General features: G+C 52.5%; 2 protein-coding genes across 3 annotated transcripts; one reads left to right on the top strand and one right to left on the bottom strand.

Moving 5' to 3' along the window:
* Positions 1 to 38: 38 nt before the first annotated feature.
* Positions 39 to 2,173, bottom strand: MAD2L1BP (MAD2L1 binding protein). Its single transcript, XM_054280241.1, has 2 exons — positions 1,976 to 2,173; positions 39 to 1,338 (listed from the first exon to the last, which is right to left on the bottom strand). Exons 1-2 carry the CDS (start codon positions 2,171 to 2,173, stop codon positions 808 to 810), a joined length of 729 nt encoding a protein of 242 aa, XP_054136216.1. The 3' UTR covers positions 39 to 807.
* A 1,217-nt stretch (positions 2,174 to 3,390) lies between these two features.
* On the top strand, positions 3,391 to 14,373 carry GTPBP2 (GTP binding protein 2). 2 transcript variants are annotated; one of them, XM_054279507.1, is made up of 13 exons: positions 3,391 to 3,573; positions 5,793 to 5,819; positions 6,423 to 6,607; positions 7,278 to 7,386; positions 7,920 to 8,117; positions 8,394 to 8,568; positions 9,207 to 9,426; positions 9,851 to 9,986; positions 10,398 to 10,456; positions 11,176 to 11,347; positions 11,608 to 11,772; positions 12,156 to 12,363; positions 12,460 to 14,373. In XM_054279507.1, the coding sequence occupies exons 1-12, from the start codon at positions 3,391 to 3,393 to the stop codon at positions 12,351 to 12,353; spliced, it is 1,827 nt and encodes a 608-aa protein (XP_054135482.1). In that variant the 3' UTR covers positions 12,354 to 12,363; positions 12,460 to 14,373. The 2 variants fall into 2 exon arrangements, with proteins under 2 accessions (XP_054135482.1, XP_054135480.1); XM_054279505.1 differs by having other exon boundaries at positions 12,156 to 14,373.
* Positions 14,374 to 15,816: the final 1,443 nt, after the last annotated feature.

The following is a 15,816-nucleotide window of genomic DNA, read 5'->3' as shown; positions in this document are numbered from 1 at the left end:
GACACCACTAGCTACAAGATTTTTTAGTTGCTGAAAAGTCTTACTTTGGAGTGTTAAGGAACAGAAAGTGAGTTATGGGAAAGTGTAATTTTACCAAATAGACAGACAAGCACTTGAATACTCAAGAGGGGCGCACACCACGGCAGCTGAGGCAGCGTCGGGAGCTGCGGCTGCTGCTTGCAGGGTTGCCAGGGACCCTGGAAGCGGCTCCGCCCATCTCCACGGCAGCCCTGGCCCTTGGCAGGAACTGCCTTCATCCTGCCCCATTCTTTACTAGCTGGGAATAAATCCCTCTGCTGCAACAATGTTACCTCTGGGCGTCGGTCCGGTTTCGCCCGCGGGTTTTCCTGCTGTGGGGAGCCTTTTAAGGCCTGCAGGATTTCCTCCCAGAGTTATTTTGCAGGAAGTAACTTCACCTAAGACAGCCTATGGGTAACATGGCAAAGGCAGGGTCAGAAAACGGCCATATTAAAACGCAGGAGGAGATTGTATGTATCCAGTTCAGCAAGCACTCAGCAGGGAAGTTTTACTCCCAACACGTTAATTCATCCCGAGTCACAGATCAGGTCCCTAAGGAATCACTGGACTTGTGTGCAACTGTGCCTTAAAGTGGATTTGCCTTCAACAACAACTCGGGAAATAAGGACAACAGAGGAGCGCAGCAAGATACAGGAAGGCAGAGTAGACACCATGAAAAAAAAATTCAGGCACACATGGTTCAAAAATACACGGTTACATTTGCTAAAATTAACACCTAAGGAATAAAAAGGTAATCAATATTCCAGTTAAATTTCTATGGAAAACCATTCATTCACTAAAGCCTTTGAGGGTCACTGGGGCTTGGAACCAGACATAGTCCTCCCAAGAAGGTGCTGTGTGCTGTGGAGGTGAGGCACTGACGTGGAGGTCTCCATCACAGGACAGCTTAACAGTCAGCTTCCTCCCTCGGCTCGGCACTTGGTAGTTGAGCCTGGGCCGGAACCACTCAACACCACAGTCACGGTGGCCCTGGACCAGGACAAGAGTGCCTGTCACAGGGAGAGCCTTAAGTTCGCTGAAGACATCAGCAACAAACAGGCGGTGAAAGAGCTGGCGAACACAGGGCGCGGTCTGGAGGCTCTCTTCAGCAGAGCCCTCACAGAACCCCTCTAAATTCAGCTCATAGAGCTCCTTGGGGTTCATGACGTTGCCTCCAAGTAGGAAAAGAACCCGAGGAACCAGTGTCAGACTAAACATGACTTCCAGGTGCTGGAACAATCCCTCCAGCTCCGTCAGCAACTGCTGGCACTTTCTGCTTGCCAGGCCCAGGGAACGTGGTTTGTCAATTCCATCTCCACCCTCGAAAATAAAAATTCACATTAACACATTTAGTTATGAACATGTATTATACTCTGCAGAAAGCATGGCCCATCCCAGAGTGTCAAGGAACCAGCAGCTTGTGTTCATTTTGAGAGCTACAGGTACCCACATGGGGAAGACGCACATCTACTCCCCACATCAGGAGATGCAAGAGGAACACAAGAGCACAATCCATAGCTACTCAGTTAGAATCTGAATCTCGCTACTAAATGAATTCCAATAGGAATTAGAAACCCATTTTTCAAAGATCAGCCACCTCTCTGAAATCACTTAATAGTACCTTTTTTGTTTGGTTGGTTTTTTTGCTCAGAGGTAACAAACAAAGCAGTAACACGCTTTGAGCAGAAAGCGGGAAGCAATCAATTAAGAACAATTTGTCGGCACCTTCAGCAGCCTGAACTTAAGGCTGCCTTTGCCTCGTTTTGAAAAGAAGAGGTTACATTTAGGGATGCAGCCACGACAAGCCCTTTACTTGAAAAGCGCCGACACGTCGCCGTGCGAGTCCCCAAGGGAGAACAGGGGCTCGCAAGCAAACCTCAAACTCCACGGCCTCCCTAATCCCTGGCCCAGGGGCCGCCCCGAGCACGGGTCGGACCCCGCGGCCGCCGCGCCTCACCTGGGCCGCCCGCCGGCAGAAGTAGGCCAGCTGCTCGTAGGGCAGCGGGAGCTGGTTCCGCTGGTGCAGGACGTGCTTCAGGAGCTCGCACGCGAAGCGGTAGCCGCTGCCCCGGCACACAGCTCCCGGGAAGGCCACGGCCACGGCCACGGCCACGGCCGGGCTGCCCAGCACCGCCCTGTCCCCCCGAGGCCCCATCCCGCTGCCGCCGCGATCCAGCCCCGCCAGCGCCGAGAGCGAGAAACCGTAGCACGCACACCACCCCCAACGGCCGCCGCGGTTTAAATGCCGCCGCCGCCGCGCAGCCTCACGGGAGCGGCGCACGGGCCGCACTGCGTGGTGGACGGGCTGGGAGGCGGGGTCTCTGCGTAGCCCCGCCCCTCTGCTCCCCCGCCCGCTCCCGTCCCGGGGCCGCCTGGCTGAGGCCGTGCCCGGAGCTCGGGCTGCTTCCTGCAGGGCTGTCCGGGGAGGGCCGCAGGAAGCGGCTCCGGTGTCCCCCGCCCCGCTCCCGGCAGCCCTGGCGGCTACGCTGTCGTGCAGAGGAGCCGCCGCCGCGCTGCCGCGGGGAGGCGGAGGCGGGGAGCGTGCAGGGAGTGCCGTGTTTGGAAACATTGTGCCTAGCGCCCCATTGGGTGCCGCCTCCAGCACACGGGGAGTGGAGGGCGGGATGGCGAGAGGAGCCGCTCCGAGGCTGCCTTATCGGAACCGCGGCCATCTGCGCGGAACGCCACGGAGGGTGTCGGTTGTACACGAACAATGACCCAGAGTCGCTCTCCCCAGGGCATGCGGCGGGGAAAGGGAAGGCGCAGTGGCCGTGGAACTGGAGACTGGGAATTGAGGGGATGCGGCGCACAGCTAGAGGTTATTTTGCTATTCCGGCCGCCCCCCCGGTTGGATCTTAATGTGTGCTATGAGATCGCTCTGCATCGGGCTGCTGCCTCTGCGTAGTCATGAGGTACCTCCAATGCCAAACAGCTTCGAAAATGCCCCAGTTTCCCGAATCCAGAATGACTGATCCCTCGATGTCAATAACCAGGGAACCCGGGCTGTGAGCTGCCAAAGGGATAACCCACGGGCGACCGCAGATCCCGGCGAGGGGGCCCGGAGAGCGGTGGCATCCCGCGCGTTGTCGGCCGCGGCCGACAGGCGGCGCCCTCTCCCTTGGACTCCAACTCCCATCAGCCCCCGCGGATGGAACCCGTACGGGAGCGAGCTGGTTGCGCCGCAGGGCACGCCGGGAGATGTAGTTTCGAGCGGATGGCGCGCGGAGCGTTCTCGGCGTCGTAGGCGGGCGGGACTCGCTTTCCCGGGGCGCCGCGCGGCGGTCGGTGACGCCGGGGCCGGAGCCGGGCCGGAGGGGCCGGGCGGGGAACGGAGCGGGTGCTGCAGGGGGCGGCGGGGCCGCGGTGTCCGCTATGGACTCGCGGGTGTCAGAGCTGTTCGGGGGCTGCTGTCGACCGGCGGGCGGCGGGGCAAGCGCAGCCCTGCGCGGACGCGGGGGGGCCGCGCCTGGCGGCGGCGGCGGCTCGAAGACGAAGAAGAAGAATGGGCGGAGCCGCGGAGGGAAGGCCAACAACCCCCCGTACCTGCCGCCCGAGGTGAGCTCCGGCGGCCGCCGCGTCCCCTCAGCCGCGGAGGGAGGGAGACCAGGCCCGGGGGCGGGGGGCGCTGCCGCTGAGGGGCGGGAGGGGCCGGAGCTCGGTGCCCCCCGGAGCGGATCGGTGCCACGGCCGGACCCCGCAGGTTGGTGGCGGCTCTGGCTGGAGGTGCCGGCGGTGCTGGTGCGGCGCCGTGCCGGGGTCGGGCTGACAGCAGCCCTAGGAGCTGTCCTGCAGCCCCGGTGTGCCCGTCTGTCCCGGGCTCTCCTCCGGGCCGTGCCCGCGCCCCTGATGCCAGCGAGGTCCCTGCGGGCTCCACCGGAGCCTGTCCGTGAGTCGTATCGCACTGCCTGGCGTCTGTCTGTGGGCGCTTTGCCGCCTGCCATCGAAATAGCTTCGAAAATAAAGCTTTGCTCGCCTCGTAGTTCCAAACATCCCGTTTGCATCTCTCCCTCCCCGAGAGACGATCTGGTGGGTCTGAGCCCCTTTCCAGCTGCCAGATGGGTTGCGGTGATTCCCTTCCCAGCTAATCTGACAGCTGGCTCCTTCCATAGGGCTGCAGGGGCCACGGACAGAGGGTGAGGCACCTGTCTCTTGCAGCAGGAAGAATGGCATCGGTAGTACCGCGGATGTGTGCTCAGCTGGGGCAGTTGTCACCGCTCTCATAGAACTGTCACTGTGGGCAGAATGACGTTGGCTCAGACTCAATTGCTTGGCCCCTGTCAGTGAACTTTCTGTAAAATAAATAATAGCCTGTACTGGGAGGGAGCCATTCCTCCACAGGGCAGGCCTGGGACTCTTGGGAAGATATGAAAACAGCGCTTTGCTACTGTTAGATCTTCTCCACGGGCAGGACTGTGCCCTGCAGCCGCAGTTTCGTTCTTGTTCCATTCAGCTGGAGGCTGGAGAGTCCCCTGTGGTTTCAACTCAGCTTCCTGTTTCTGGCTACCCTGTGCACTGTGTGCCCCAGCAAGTCGAGGCTTGTTGCTTTTCTAGTCTCAAGTGCCTTGGAGAAGACCCACTCCCTTATTTAGATGACAGTGCAGTAGGTGAATGGGTTTTGCTTAGAAGTGGAAAGCTGGTAGATGGCAAGAGAGGAAAACCTGCTAAAAGTGCCTTTTTCTCACAGCACAGCTCTGCTGCCAGAGAACTGAGCTGACAGTTGAGAACTTGTTGGCCTTTTGCCACTGTAAGCACCGCTGTGGTTAAGAGCTGAGCTGGAAGGCAAGGAGAGGGCTGTTGTCTCTCCTGACATGCAAATAGGTATCCAGAGGAAAAGGAAGTGCTTACTGTTGCCAGCCCCATTTAGTCTGACAGAGTATGTGGCTGCCTGCAGGCTTCAGCCCTTTCTTAGTGGTCCTTATACTGAATCACTGGGAAGAATTACTTAAATATTGTATATCTAATTGTAAAATTAGACATTCTCTTTGATAAGCTGGAGCCTGTTTTGGTTGAATTGAGCTTGATGAGTACCCAGACCTTTCTGTTACAACCCCATCTGGCTTTCCCTGAGAAAGTACTTCTGAGCATATTGTGTACATAGTCCCAATCAGGTCTGGTTCTCCAGAACTCTGGCCAGTGACTAGCTGGCAGATGAGTCATTACCTCACTTCTTTATGTCTGTAGTTCTTCCTTGTAGAGAGAAGATACATAAATATGTAGCAGGAAGTCAGTGAAAAACTAATTGAGTGAGGGAGAGTATCATTGAGCAGGAGAGGAAGCAGAAGCTTTTGTTCACAGGCCCCTGTTTCTGTGCGCATTGGATGGATGGAAGCTGCTGGATAGGGTGGGAGTGGGATGCTGTGGGTGGCATTTTGTGGGTCATGGATGGGTGAGGGAGGAGACTTTAAATCATATGCTGGCCTGTACCTTTTTGAAACTGGAACTCTCTCTCTCTCTCTGTGACTGTTAGGCTGGCCCTATTCTTTACTGTCCAGAAAATAATTCCCCCTGGATAGTATTACCCTTGTGCCCCACTCTAGTTTTGTCCTTTGGTGTTCATGATGGGGGATACAAACAAACAAACCATAAGGAAAGTTCTAGTTAAGTGTAGGAAAGAATGGCAGAAGGCTGGGACCTAACACAGTCTCTTTCTGCCACTTTCCCTCTCTTTGAAATCTTCAGCACCAGTTTCAGAATATATTTCCGCAGCTGGTGCCTGTAGAAGTCTCTGTGGGCATAGCATCTAACTCTTCTGTCTTGTTTCATTCTCTGACCAGGCAGAAGATGGAAACATCGAGTACAAGGTGAGTCTTTTGAGGTTGCAGAAGGAGGTCTTCCTCCCAGAGGGTTATTTTGCAGTGAGTAACTTCACCAAAGACAGCCTGTGGGTAACATGGCCAAGGAAAGGACAGAAGAGTGGACACTGCAGTAAGGAACTACCATTCATCTTCTGTGTCTCTTTGCCAAGCACTACCCAGTCTGCTGAGCTGGAAAAGCTTGATCTCAGTACTGACTTTTAGGAACCTCTTCTAGTATGTGATGCCTACTGTATTTTTCTTGAGAGAGAGATGCAGATATCCCTGAAAATGATTTGCCACTTTCTTGTGGCTCTCTGCCAGTTTTGCACTTATTGGTTCCTGGATCACAGATTGGTCCCAGAGTGCTGTCTTTAACCCTGCAGCAGGCAGGGTACAGATCCCTTTGTCAGGATGAGGAAAAATTTTCCTACCATATATTTGTACCTTTGTGAAACCCCTTTTCACCTGTCCCACGGCTTCTGTCCAGACACTGATACAGGCTGTGCTTTCTAGGGGTGGGTCAGAGTTGGGAACATTGCTTCACAGAATTGGGCAATGGGATTGCCTCTGCATCCAGGCTGTGACTAGAACTGCCCCTCTGTTAAACAGCTGAAGCTGGTGAACCCCTCTCAGTACCGCTTTGAGCACCTGGTGACGCAGATGAAGTGGCGGCTGCAGGAGGGCCGAGGGGAGGCCGTCTATCAGATCGGCGTGGAGGACAACGGGCTGCTGGTGGGCCTCTCGGAGGAGGAGATGCGCGCCTCGCTCAAGACGCTGCGCCGCATGGCAGAGAAGTACGTGCTCCCTTTGTCTGCGGGGCCACCAGCGTGACTGCCTGCAGTCCCCTGAGCAGCTGGCAGCTCCATCCTACAAAGCCCTGTATGACTGACATTCCTTCAGTCCTGAGGCTCTGGAAGCATGAGGAAAGTTATAGGGCTTTTGTCTGGAAGCTTGAGGCTCCTTCCCTGCTATCCCCAGCCTTCATCCCCTTTGCTTTGTCAGCTGTTATCGTAGAGGTGCAAGAACTGTCAAGTACAAATGTGTGATGCTGTTCACAGGGGTCTCAGGTTGAGGGAAGAGACGAGGATTTGACTTTATGTTTCTGAAGGCTTGATTTATTATTTTATTATATATGTTACATTAAAACTATACTAAAAGAATAGAAGAATAGATTTCATCAGAAGGCTAGCTAAGAATAGAATAAGACGAAATGATAACAAAAGCTTCTGTCTCAGACAGAGAGTCCGAGCTAGCTGACTGTGATTGGCCATTAATCAAAAACAACAAACATGGGCCAATCAAAGATCCACCTGTTGCATTCCACAGCAGCAGACAATCAATGCTGACATTTTGTTCTTGAAGCCTCTCAGCTTTTCAAGAGGAAAAATCCTAAAGAAAGGATTTTTCATAAAAGATGTCTGCGACACAAACGTGTCTCACTCCTTCCTTTTGTCTTTGTGGCAGGGTTGGGGCTGACATTACAGTGCTGCGGGAGAGGGAGGTCGATTACGACAGCGATGTTCCAAGGAAGATAACGGAGGTGCTTGTCCGAAAGGTGCCTGACAACCAGCAGGTAGGGACCTCTGGTTTTTTCTCCCGCTGGAGACCTAGAGGCTTTGTGTGAGCAGCTTCCTTTTGGGATGGGAGCCCAAACCCTGGAGGCACTTTGTCATAGCTTGGCCCATAGCTGATGCTTTAAAGGGCTGCCAGAGGGAGACTTGATGATAACGCTTCTTATCTCCAAGACTGTGATTGAGGCAGATGTCAGTGCAGGAGATTGCCTGGATCAGAAATGAAAAATTATTTCGCTTCTATAGCAGTGGTTCTGATGCAGACCTGTGTACAAACAAGGAAGGATTTAGTGGTCTGCTGCAACGAATAGCCTTTTTTGTGATGTCAAAGCCTGATATGTCACATCTCAACTCTAGAGTGTATCACGACAGCTGGCAGTGATTTGCTGGGAGCAGGAGCAGAATCTGAGCAAGATTACACTGCACATTGTCCCTGATGTAGCTCTCTGAGCTGCATCTCCACTGCCCAGTAGTGCTTGTGCACTCAGCACAGCAGTGGTTAAGTGTAATGATTTCTTTGTTCTTTTTCCTGTAGTTCCTAGACCTTCGAGTAGCTGTGCTAGGGAATGTGGACTCAGGGAAGTCAACACTGTTGGGTGTCCTAACGCAAGGAGAGCTGGACAATGGGCGGGGCAGAGCACGCCTCAACCTCTTCCGGCATCTCCATGAAATCCAGTCAGGAAGAACATCAAGCATCAGCTTTGAGATCCTCGGATTCAACAGCAAAGGAGAGGTAAGAGAGAGCAGGTTGCTGAATTCAGAAAGCTGCAGGAGAGCAGGATTAGACTCCTGTCAGAACTGTGAGTGGGACAGGAAGGAAGAGAGGTGGCACATTTCTCTGTCCCTCAAGCTGAACCTGAGTGTTGGTTGTACGTTTGCAGCAGACACTGTTTCTTGCACCCATGGTGGACAATCTCTACTTAGTAATTCTGACATCAAAGTGGATAGATAAGGGTTTTCTTTACGTGCCTGCTGGGGCTGCCTCTCTCACAAGCTCCTTATCCCTTAGGTGGTAAATTACAGTGACTCCCGGACGGCAGAAGAGATCTGTGAGAGTTCTTCCAAAATGATCACTTTCATTGACCTGGCTGGCCACCACAAGTATCTGAAAACAACCATCTTTGGCCTCACCAGCTACTGCCCAGACTTTGCCATGCTGGTGGTTAGTGCCAACACTGGCATTGGTGAGTGTTGCCCTGCCTGCAGGGATTGAGTGCAACCTGTGAAGAGGAATGGAGAATGGGGGGAATGGGTCCTTGTCAGCTGTGAATGGCTTTCAGAAAAGTTTATTCATTTGTAAGCTTCTACTGATACCTTGTAAGTCAGTGTCTATGGGTGCCTGGGAGGGGAGTAGATCTGGGATCCTCTTACTGGCTGTAGACCACATTAAACTGTACCCTGGACTGAGAGGATTTGTTTAGGATTTGGGGCAGTGCTTCTCAGAAAAGATAACAGCTTTGAAATATTCTTAGGGGTGCTGGATCCCAAAGTCTTGTAAAAGGGCATCTGGAGTTCTCCCACATCTATCTCTGACATTCTTGTAACTGTTCTCTGGCAAATTTTGGTCAAAGAATGAAAACTGCTGCATCTTTCTGAAGCAGACAGATCAGTCACAAAATTTCTTGGTGGTTTTTATTTTTCTGGACTGATGTTTAGTTTTGTTTAAAAGAATAACTATGCTTTTTCAATGCATTATGAACTAAGCAGTTACAGTGGAATCTCTAGAGTGGGCCTGTGGAATAGCCAGGAGACAAAGCTATCAGCATAGACAAGCTACAGGGGTGACTGCTGCTGCACCTACACTCTCACTTGTCTCCTGCAGCGGGCACAACACGAGAGCACTTGGGCTTGGCCATGGCCCTCAAGGTCCCCTTCTTCATTGTCATCAGCAAAGTCGACTTGTGTTCAAAAGCCACCGTGGAACGGACAGTGAAGCAGCTGGAACGAATCCTGAAGCAGCCAGGCTGCAACAAGCTCCCCCTGCTTGTGAATTCAGATGATGATGCAGTTACAGCAGCACAACAGTTTGCACAATCTCCCAAGTAAGGGACTGTTCCTTTCTTCTGTTGGGAGCAAGCAATTCAGGCTGGGCTGCCATGCGGAGCTGGGGAAGGGTGAAGACAAGGGAGGTGACTACATCTTGAACATCTCCGCTCCTTATCAGGTTTCCTAGCTTTGCATTCTCCAAGAAGGCATTTTCCCCTCCCACACTTTTTTCTGGGCTCTGGAGCAAAGCCTGCGTTAGAGTTACTTCTTCCTGAGAAAAGTGTGTGCTGACAAGGGATTGGTGCCTCAACCAAACACTGAGGCAGGGGTTACTGTGGAATTGTATCTAGCCTTCCTGCTTTAGCCACTTTCTAGTACAGTATCCATCTTCCTGTGGGTCTCAGTAGATTCAGAATCCCAGAAACCTTCTGGAACTGTGCCGTGACCTTCTGCTTATTTCTGTCTGCTTGTGTCTGACAGCATCACCCCAATCTTCACACTGTCCAGTGTTTCTGGAGAGAACCTGGATCTCTTGAAAGTCTTCCTCAACATCCTCCCTCCACTGACCAACAGTAAAGAGCAGGAAGAATTAATGCAGCAACATACAGAATTTCAGGTGGGTAAGGGTTGTTTGTTTCAAGCTCTGATACTGGACTCATTGCTGTGCCATGGGAGAGACGTTTGGGAAATTTGGACACCACAGGTAGAGATGTGGTGAACTCCTGGACTATTGAGAGACATTAAAAAAAGGACTTGGTCTTTGATAAAAGCCTGATGGGCTGAATCTGTTGTAACCATGAGATGTCTATCTCAGGATACAATCATTTCTCTGGTTGCTATTTAAAAGGAAGAGCTTTGTTCCTCTACTGGGAGGGTAAGTGGGAGCTGGTGAAGCTCTGAGACAGTGTCTGATGACCAGCAGAGAGATCACCTCCTTTCACCCAAGGGGCAGGCTCTTTGTCCTCATTTTGGAGTGCTATTTCATAGCTGTCTATCTGAAGAGCTTATTCTTGTTGCCTTGCTGCAGGTTGATGAAATTTATACGGTGCCAGAGGTGGGGACTGTTGTGGGAGGAACTCTGTCAAGGTAAGTGAGCCTAGGCAGATATGTGTGGATGTGAATGGTTGCTGGAGTTACAAGTGACAAGGTTAGAGTCACCTGCTGCAGAAGTGGAAGCTGTGTGAGGCTCAGTCCTGACTGCTGCCACTGACTGAAGTGAGAGTAGAGCCCTACAGGATGTTGGGAAGTGGCGTGAGCAGACCATTGGTCATGTGGTGGCAAGCAGTCTGCTCTAAAGTTGCTGGATTAGGAATGTGTCCTGAAGCACGCTGAAAGAAAGCATGCTGGAATCTAGTTGGCAGAGGTTAGGCATGATCCCAAGGAGTTGCTTTCTTCCTTCTTCAGGTGGGGGGAGGAAATGTAAAAGGTAGATCCTCTGATTCCAGCAGGGGTTAACTGCACACTACCTCATGAAAAGGCAGCTCTCCCTCCATGTTTGGGAGCGATCAGAGCAGTCTGGCCATCAGAACGCCCACACTGAAGGAGTGTCATCTGAGGTCTCTCCACAGAAACAAACCAGTGTGGCAGAGCACTGGGGTGCAATGGTCCCTATCTGTACCTGGGATTCTTAAAGAGTCACACTCCTGCTGTAAGAAATCGTGATTCTCAGCAGCTTTGTCTCCCTGTTGGTTGGTCCAGAGTAAGAGTGCAAAGACTTGGCCCTGGGGAATTTGTTCAGGTTAATCTTGGAGGGTGAAATGTCTTTGTCTCCTGATGAACTGTGTCCTGCTCTTCTACCTGGGCAGTGGGATCTGCCGAGAAGGGGAGAACTTGGTGGTTGGTCCCACTGACGATGGGAAGTTCCTTCGGCTGAAGGTGTGCAGCATCCAGCGGAACCGCTCTGCCTGCCGCGTGCTGCGCGCCGGGCAGGCAGCCACGCTGGCCCTCGGACCCTTCGACCGCTCCCTGCTGCGCAAGGTTAGTCCTGCTCCTGCACTGAGCAGGGCTGGAGGCTTCCCTGGGCATCCCCCATTGCTAGGGTGGGAATGAAGTACAAATGTTTGCAGGAAACTTGCTGGAAGGGGAGGAAATGGCCAGGTTACAAATCACAGTGAGTACAAGGCTGAGAACAGGATGTAAGCCCAAGTCACAGAGTGGAGGTAAATTTGTGGTTTTGGGGGCTGTTCAGAAGCAAGGGGACTGGCCCTGACTCATCTGAGCCTTGGGTTTTTCTGCAGGGCATGGTGATGGTGAGCCCAGAAATGAACCCCACCATCTGCTCAGTGTTTGAAGCCGAGATCGTGCTGTTATTCCATGCCACAACTTTCCGGAAGGGGTTTCAGGTGACGGTGCACGTGGGGAATGTGCGACAGACAGCCATTGTAGAGAAGATCCATGGAAAGGTAGGCCATGGGAAGAAAGGGGAGGAAGATGGACCTCCCTGTGGGGTTTGTTGGGTTTGTTAAGATTCCACTACACCCTCTAGTAAAGCTGGGGTCTGCTGGTATTTTGAGTAGCTGTGTCCCTTCCTAGAGCAGACTCTATCCCTTTATCCTGCCTATTTGGTTGCTTTTCCTCCAGACATGTTAAAGAAGAGAGGTGAACTCTATTCTTCAGGGCTTGTGTATTCCTGTCTCTTCTTATGTGTACAGTAACGGGAAGGGCTCAAGCCTTGCAGTCTGAAGAAGGCTGCTCATTTGCCTCATCTTCTTACCATCCACATGTACCTCTGCCTGCATGCATCAGCTTGGGAGATGGGTCTAAGCTCTCCCATTTTTCTTTTCAGGACAAGCTGCGGACAGGAGAGAAGGCAGTTGTCTGTTTCAGGTTCATCAAGCATCCTGAATACTTGAAGATTGGAGCCAAACTACTTTTTCGTGAAGGAGTCACCAAAGGCATTGGGCATGTCACTAACCTCCAAGCCATCACCACCAAAGAAAACAGCCTGGAGGAGTCCCTGGGGCCTGGACAGCTGAGCTTCTGACTACCAGTAGGTCAGAGAAATCTCCACTCACCAGCACCTGGGGAGAAGGCTGGAAGCTCCTGTGGCTTTCTGAGCAATGCCTGGAGCTGCTGCTGTCCCGTTCTAGTGTGGATGTCCCTCCTCTGCACCGTGAGATGGAGCATGAGAGAATTTCTTCCATTCAGTGCCGTACGTGGGACAAGTTAAGCATGTTCTCCACATCGCCTGCAGCTTTCATTTGGAACAGACTCCTTCAGAATAGATCAGAGGTACCTGCAGACCTGGGCAAGCAAGTATTGGCTTTGTTTACTGTTTGAAAATTGCTGGTTGGGAGGCGCAGCGACCTTGAAGACAAGCAGTGAAGGGATATTTTTCCATCTCTGACACAAGGTCTGGTCCCATTTTTACTGTCTGAGCACTGAGTTGATAACAGCGTTCTCTCAAATCATCCTTCAGTACATCCTTCTGGGCAGGGGATGGAACAGACCATGCCACCCACATCAGGGGCTTGGCTGAACCTCTCAGAATGTGGTCAGGACACTTTTTAACCGTTTGAATCTTGGTTGGCTTTATTCTGCTGTGTGTCCATTTGTGCATTGGTTTTGCGTTACTCCAATCTGAGTGTCTTACTGTTGGACAGATGTCCTGTTCCCCACTCACATGTACACATTTCTTCAGTATTCCTCTTTATGACTTCCAGGAAGCTGTGGCTGCTCTGAGTGGCACAGCCTCCTGACATAGCATCATGAAGACAGAGTTTGTACTTGGATCTGTTCCTTGCAGCAGCTGGACAGGAGGCCATACTGTGGAGCAGAGCAGGGCCCAAGCCTATGCTGGTGTGAGCAGGTTGTTTCCATGGATGTTCACCTGAAGGTGCCATCTGCACATTGGTAGCAGTGGTTTGCAGTGGACTCCCTGGTGTGGCTGTTCCCAGCCCACCTTGTTCCTCACATGCTTGCCTTAATGTGTGAGGAGGAAGGCTGCATTACCTACACAAAACCAGGTAACTTCTCTTTTGACAGTGGCATGGTTTTTATTTCTCTTGGAGCAAGAATTCCTTTCTTTCCATTGCCACCAGTGTTTGTTGTCAGAGGGAAGCTGATGTTGCCAGCAAGGACTTTGTATGTAGAGTGGAGCACTCTGGATGTAGAGTGGAGCACAGGTCTCCCACTCTGTCTTGCAGCTCTGCTGTGCAGCCTGGAGGGTGCAGCAGGGTCTGTAAAGCTGTACATAGGCTTTTGGTTTTATTGTTGACTGTTAGACCAAATGTGTCTGCTGTGAGCAAAAGGCCTTCAGCAAGCCCTGCTGGTTGGTGTGGTGGCCTGCTAGCCCTGACTGAAGAGAAGGCTGAGGGCCTGTGACAGCACTTGGACACCCAAGTGGCCCTTGTGCCATGCTGAGAGCAGTTCTGCTGCTGGGCCGCTGGCACAGGCGCAGCTGTGCGGGGCCGTCGTGGGGCAGGAAGGTGGGAGCTGCACCCTGCCAGCAGCGTGCTGAGGTGGGGGGAAGCCTGGCAAGTGGTGGCATAAAGGAAGGCAGCTTAATAGTTGCAGGAGTGACCTGTCCCTTGGAGGGAGCACCAATCCAGCTGAAAACTGCTGCATCCCCAGCAGAGAGAAAGGAGTTGCTGGCTCAGGGTCACTGCTCAAGCAGGATCCCTTTTTTCCCCATTCTGGCAGTGGGCTGGGTATTCCAATGGCACAGTCTTTTCACCAATGCCTGCAAGAAGGACAGGCCCCAGCTGCCAGCAGGCTCTTCCCTTTGGTGCTAGTGTCACAAAGAGAGTTGGCTGGGGATGGGGGACTCCAGCTCTTTGTACTCTTCTGCACTGGTGTTTTCTGCCCCAAAGGGGGGTGCTGTGACCTTTTCTGAAACAGCTGATGGCTGGTCTCACCTCATCCCTGCCATCTGTGGCATGACTGTTCTTGGTGCCATGCTCTTCATAATTGCTGTTTTGTTGTCTTGAATTTTTCTAATGCTGGGGATTGTCCCTGTTCTCCAAGCATCTATATAAATGTACAGAATAAAGATGTTTTATTGAGCTTGCTGGCTGAGTTGTACAATGAGTGAGGGTGGAGCTGGGCTCTTACCCTGCTGCCCTTGGAGCTGGGTCACAGTTGGAGCTGGCTACCCTTCACCCATTCCTGAGCTTCCTGCGTTCAGCCCTATAAATACCGTGCCTGGTGTGGAAAGAATGCACGCGCTGCTGTTTACAACCCTGCGCTCCCTCCCGCCTTATCTGAGTAAGCCTGGGTGTGCAGCCCGAGGTGACAGCAGCCACGTCACCCTGAGCACAGCACTTTGGGCTGCTGTGGGCGGGACTCTGGGCTGTGGCAAGAGCCTCCTCACAGTCACAAATTCCCCCAGAGCCTAATTAAAGAGACGCTTTCTAGGGCACACATCTAACCGGTGTTTTGTTTCCAAAATAGCTTTCTTATCAAGAGGTTCGTGACTGCCTTGCCTTCATGAGGACAGGTTGTTCCCTTGGGACAAGTAGAGGTAAAAAGGTTTCCCTGTGGAGATGACTTGTGACCAAAAGGATCTGCCTCTACTTTTGTGTCAGACAGTGGCATCTGCAGAGTCCAGTCCTGCCAGACACTTAGGAAATGAGAGGTGCCACTGTCACAGGAGACGAGACGATCCTGCCAGACTGGTTCTCTTCACGTGAGGACTTTGGGAAATTTGTCACTTTGCAATGTTAGGACTGTCATTAGTGGGAGTGACTTCATAATTCCTTCCTCTACTTATTACCAGAGCTGCACACACCAGAATGAGTTTCTTGTTGTTCTTGAAATTTCATGACTGTGATGTCAAGTATTAGACTCCACTGACAGTAGTGTAGCAGCATCCCAGCACAGGCTGGCTGCTGGAAGGAGAGAGCAGCTCAGCAGCTACATTTAGGATGATGCAGTTCAGAAAAGAGCACATAGATACTACACAGCTGCAGTTTGCATCATTATCTGCTGCCTGAAAGGCAGCTCGCTCCCCCCCCCCCCCCCCCCCCCCCAAGGAAAGGAAGCCTGCAGCTGATGAAACTCCCTGAAATTCGATTCCTAACCCCACCCAGAGCTGCCTTGACGTGGCACATTCTTCCCCCCGCCCAAAGAGCCACGTTCAAATTATTGGCAGCAGAGCTTCTGGCGGGCTCCAGGCAGCTCACAGCGCAGCAGAGCTGAGCCCTGCCAGGCAGCTGAGAGCACTTCTCTTGCCTGGGAGCCAGTCTCGCCCTCTCAGTGCCTGCTCATACCCTCCATGATACTCTGCTTTGTTGGCTGTTGTAATCTGTGGAGCTCTGGAGTGGCCACTGTACTGTGGCCTGTGTCTCAAGGAGCTGAACAAGTCATTTGGCAGAGCCCAGTCAGAACAGGTACCTGTCAGCAAGTTGTGTCTAGTATCTCTCAGAGTCTGGGAAGGAGGAAAAATGTGATTATGCAGTCTACACCAACCAAAAGCTTTCACAGTGTTCTTTGTGACCCTTGGCATG

This window comes from Melozone crissalis, unplaced genomic scaffold (genome assembly GCF_028551555.1).
Source record: "Melozone crissalis strain CALT ecotype California unplaced genomic scaffold, PUWL_Pcris_2 ptg000027l_1, whole genome shotgun sequence".
NCBI classification, from domain to species: domain Eukaryota; kingdom Metazoa; phylum Chordata; class Aves; order Passeriformes; family Passerellidae; genus Melozone; species Melozone crissalis.
Note: the sequence above shows the minus strand (reverse complement) of the source record. Positions and strands in the feature narration are given on the sequence as shown.

Excerpts from the sequence above, each read along its gene's own strand:
- MAD2L1BP (XM_054280241.1), bottom strand. The coding sequence starts at position 2,173 with ATGGGGCCTCGGGGGGACAGGGCGGTGCTGGGCAGCCCGGCCGTGGCC. Across the intron at positions 1,339-1,975 it reads TCTGCCGGCGGGCGGCCCAG|GGTGGAGATGGAATTGACAA; the intron begins GTGAGGCGCGGC and ends TTTATTTTCGAG.
- GTPBP2 (XM_054279507.1), top strand. The coding sequence starts at position 3,391 with ATGGACTCGCGGGTGTCAGAGCTGTTCGGGGGCTGCTGTCGACCGGCG. Across the intron at positions 9,987-10,397 it reads AGCAACATACAGAATTTCAG|GTTGATGAAATTTATACGGT; the intron begins GTGGGTAAGGGT and ends GCCTTGCTGCAG. Across the intron at positions 10,457-11,175 it reads GTGGGAGGAACTCTGTCAAG|TGGGATCTGCCGAGAAGGGG; the intron begins GTAAGTGAGCCT and ends CTACCTGGGCAG.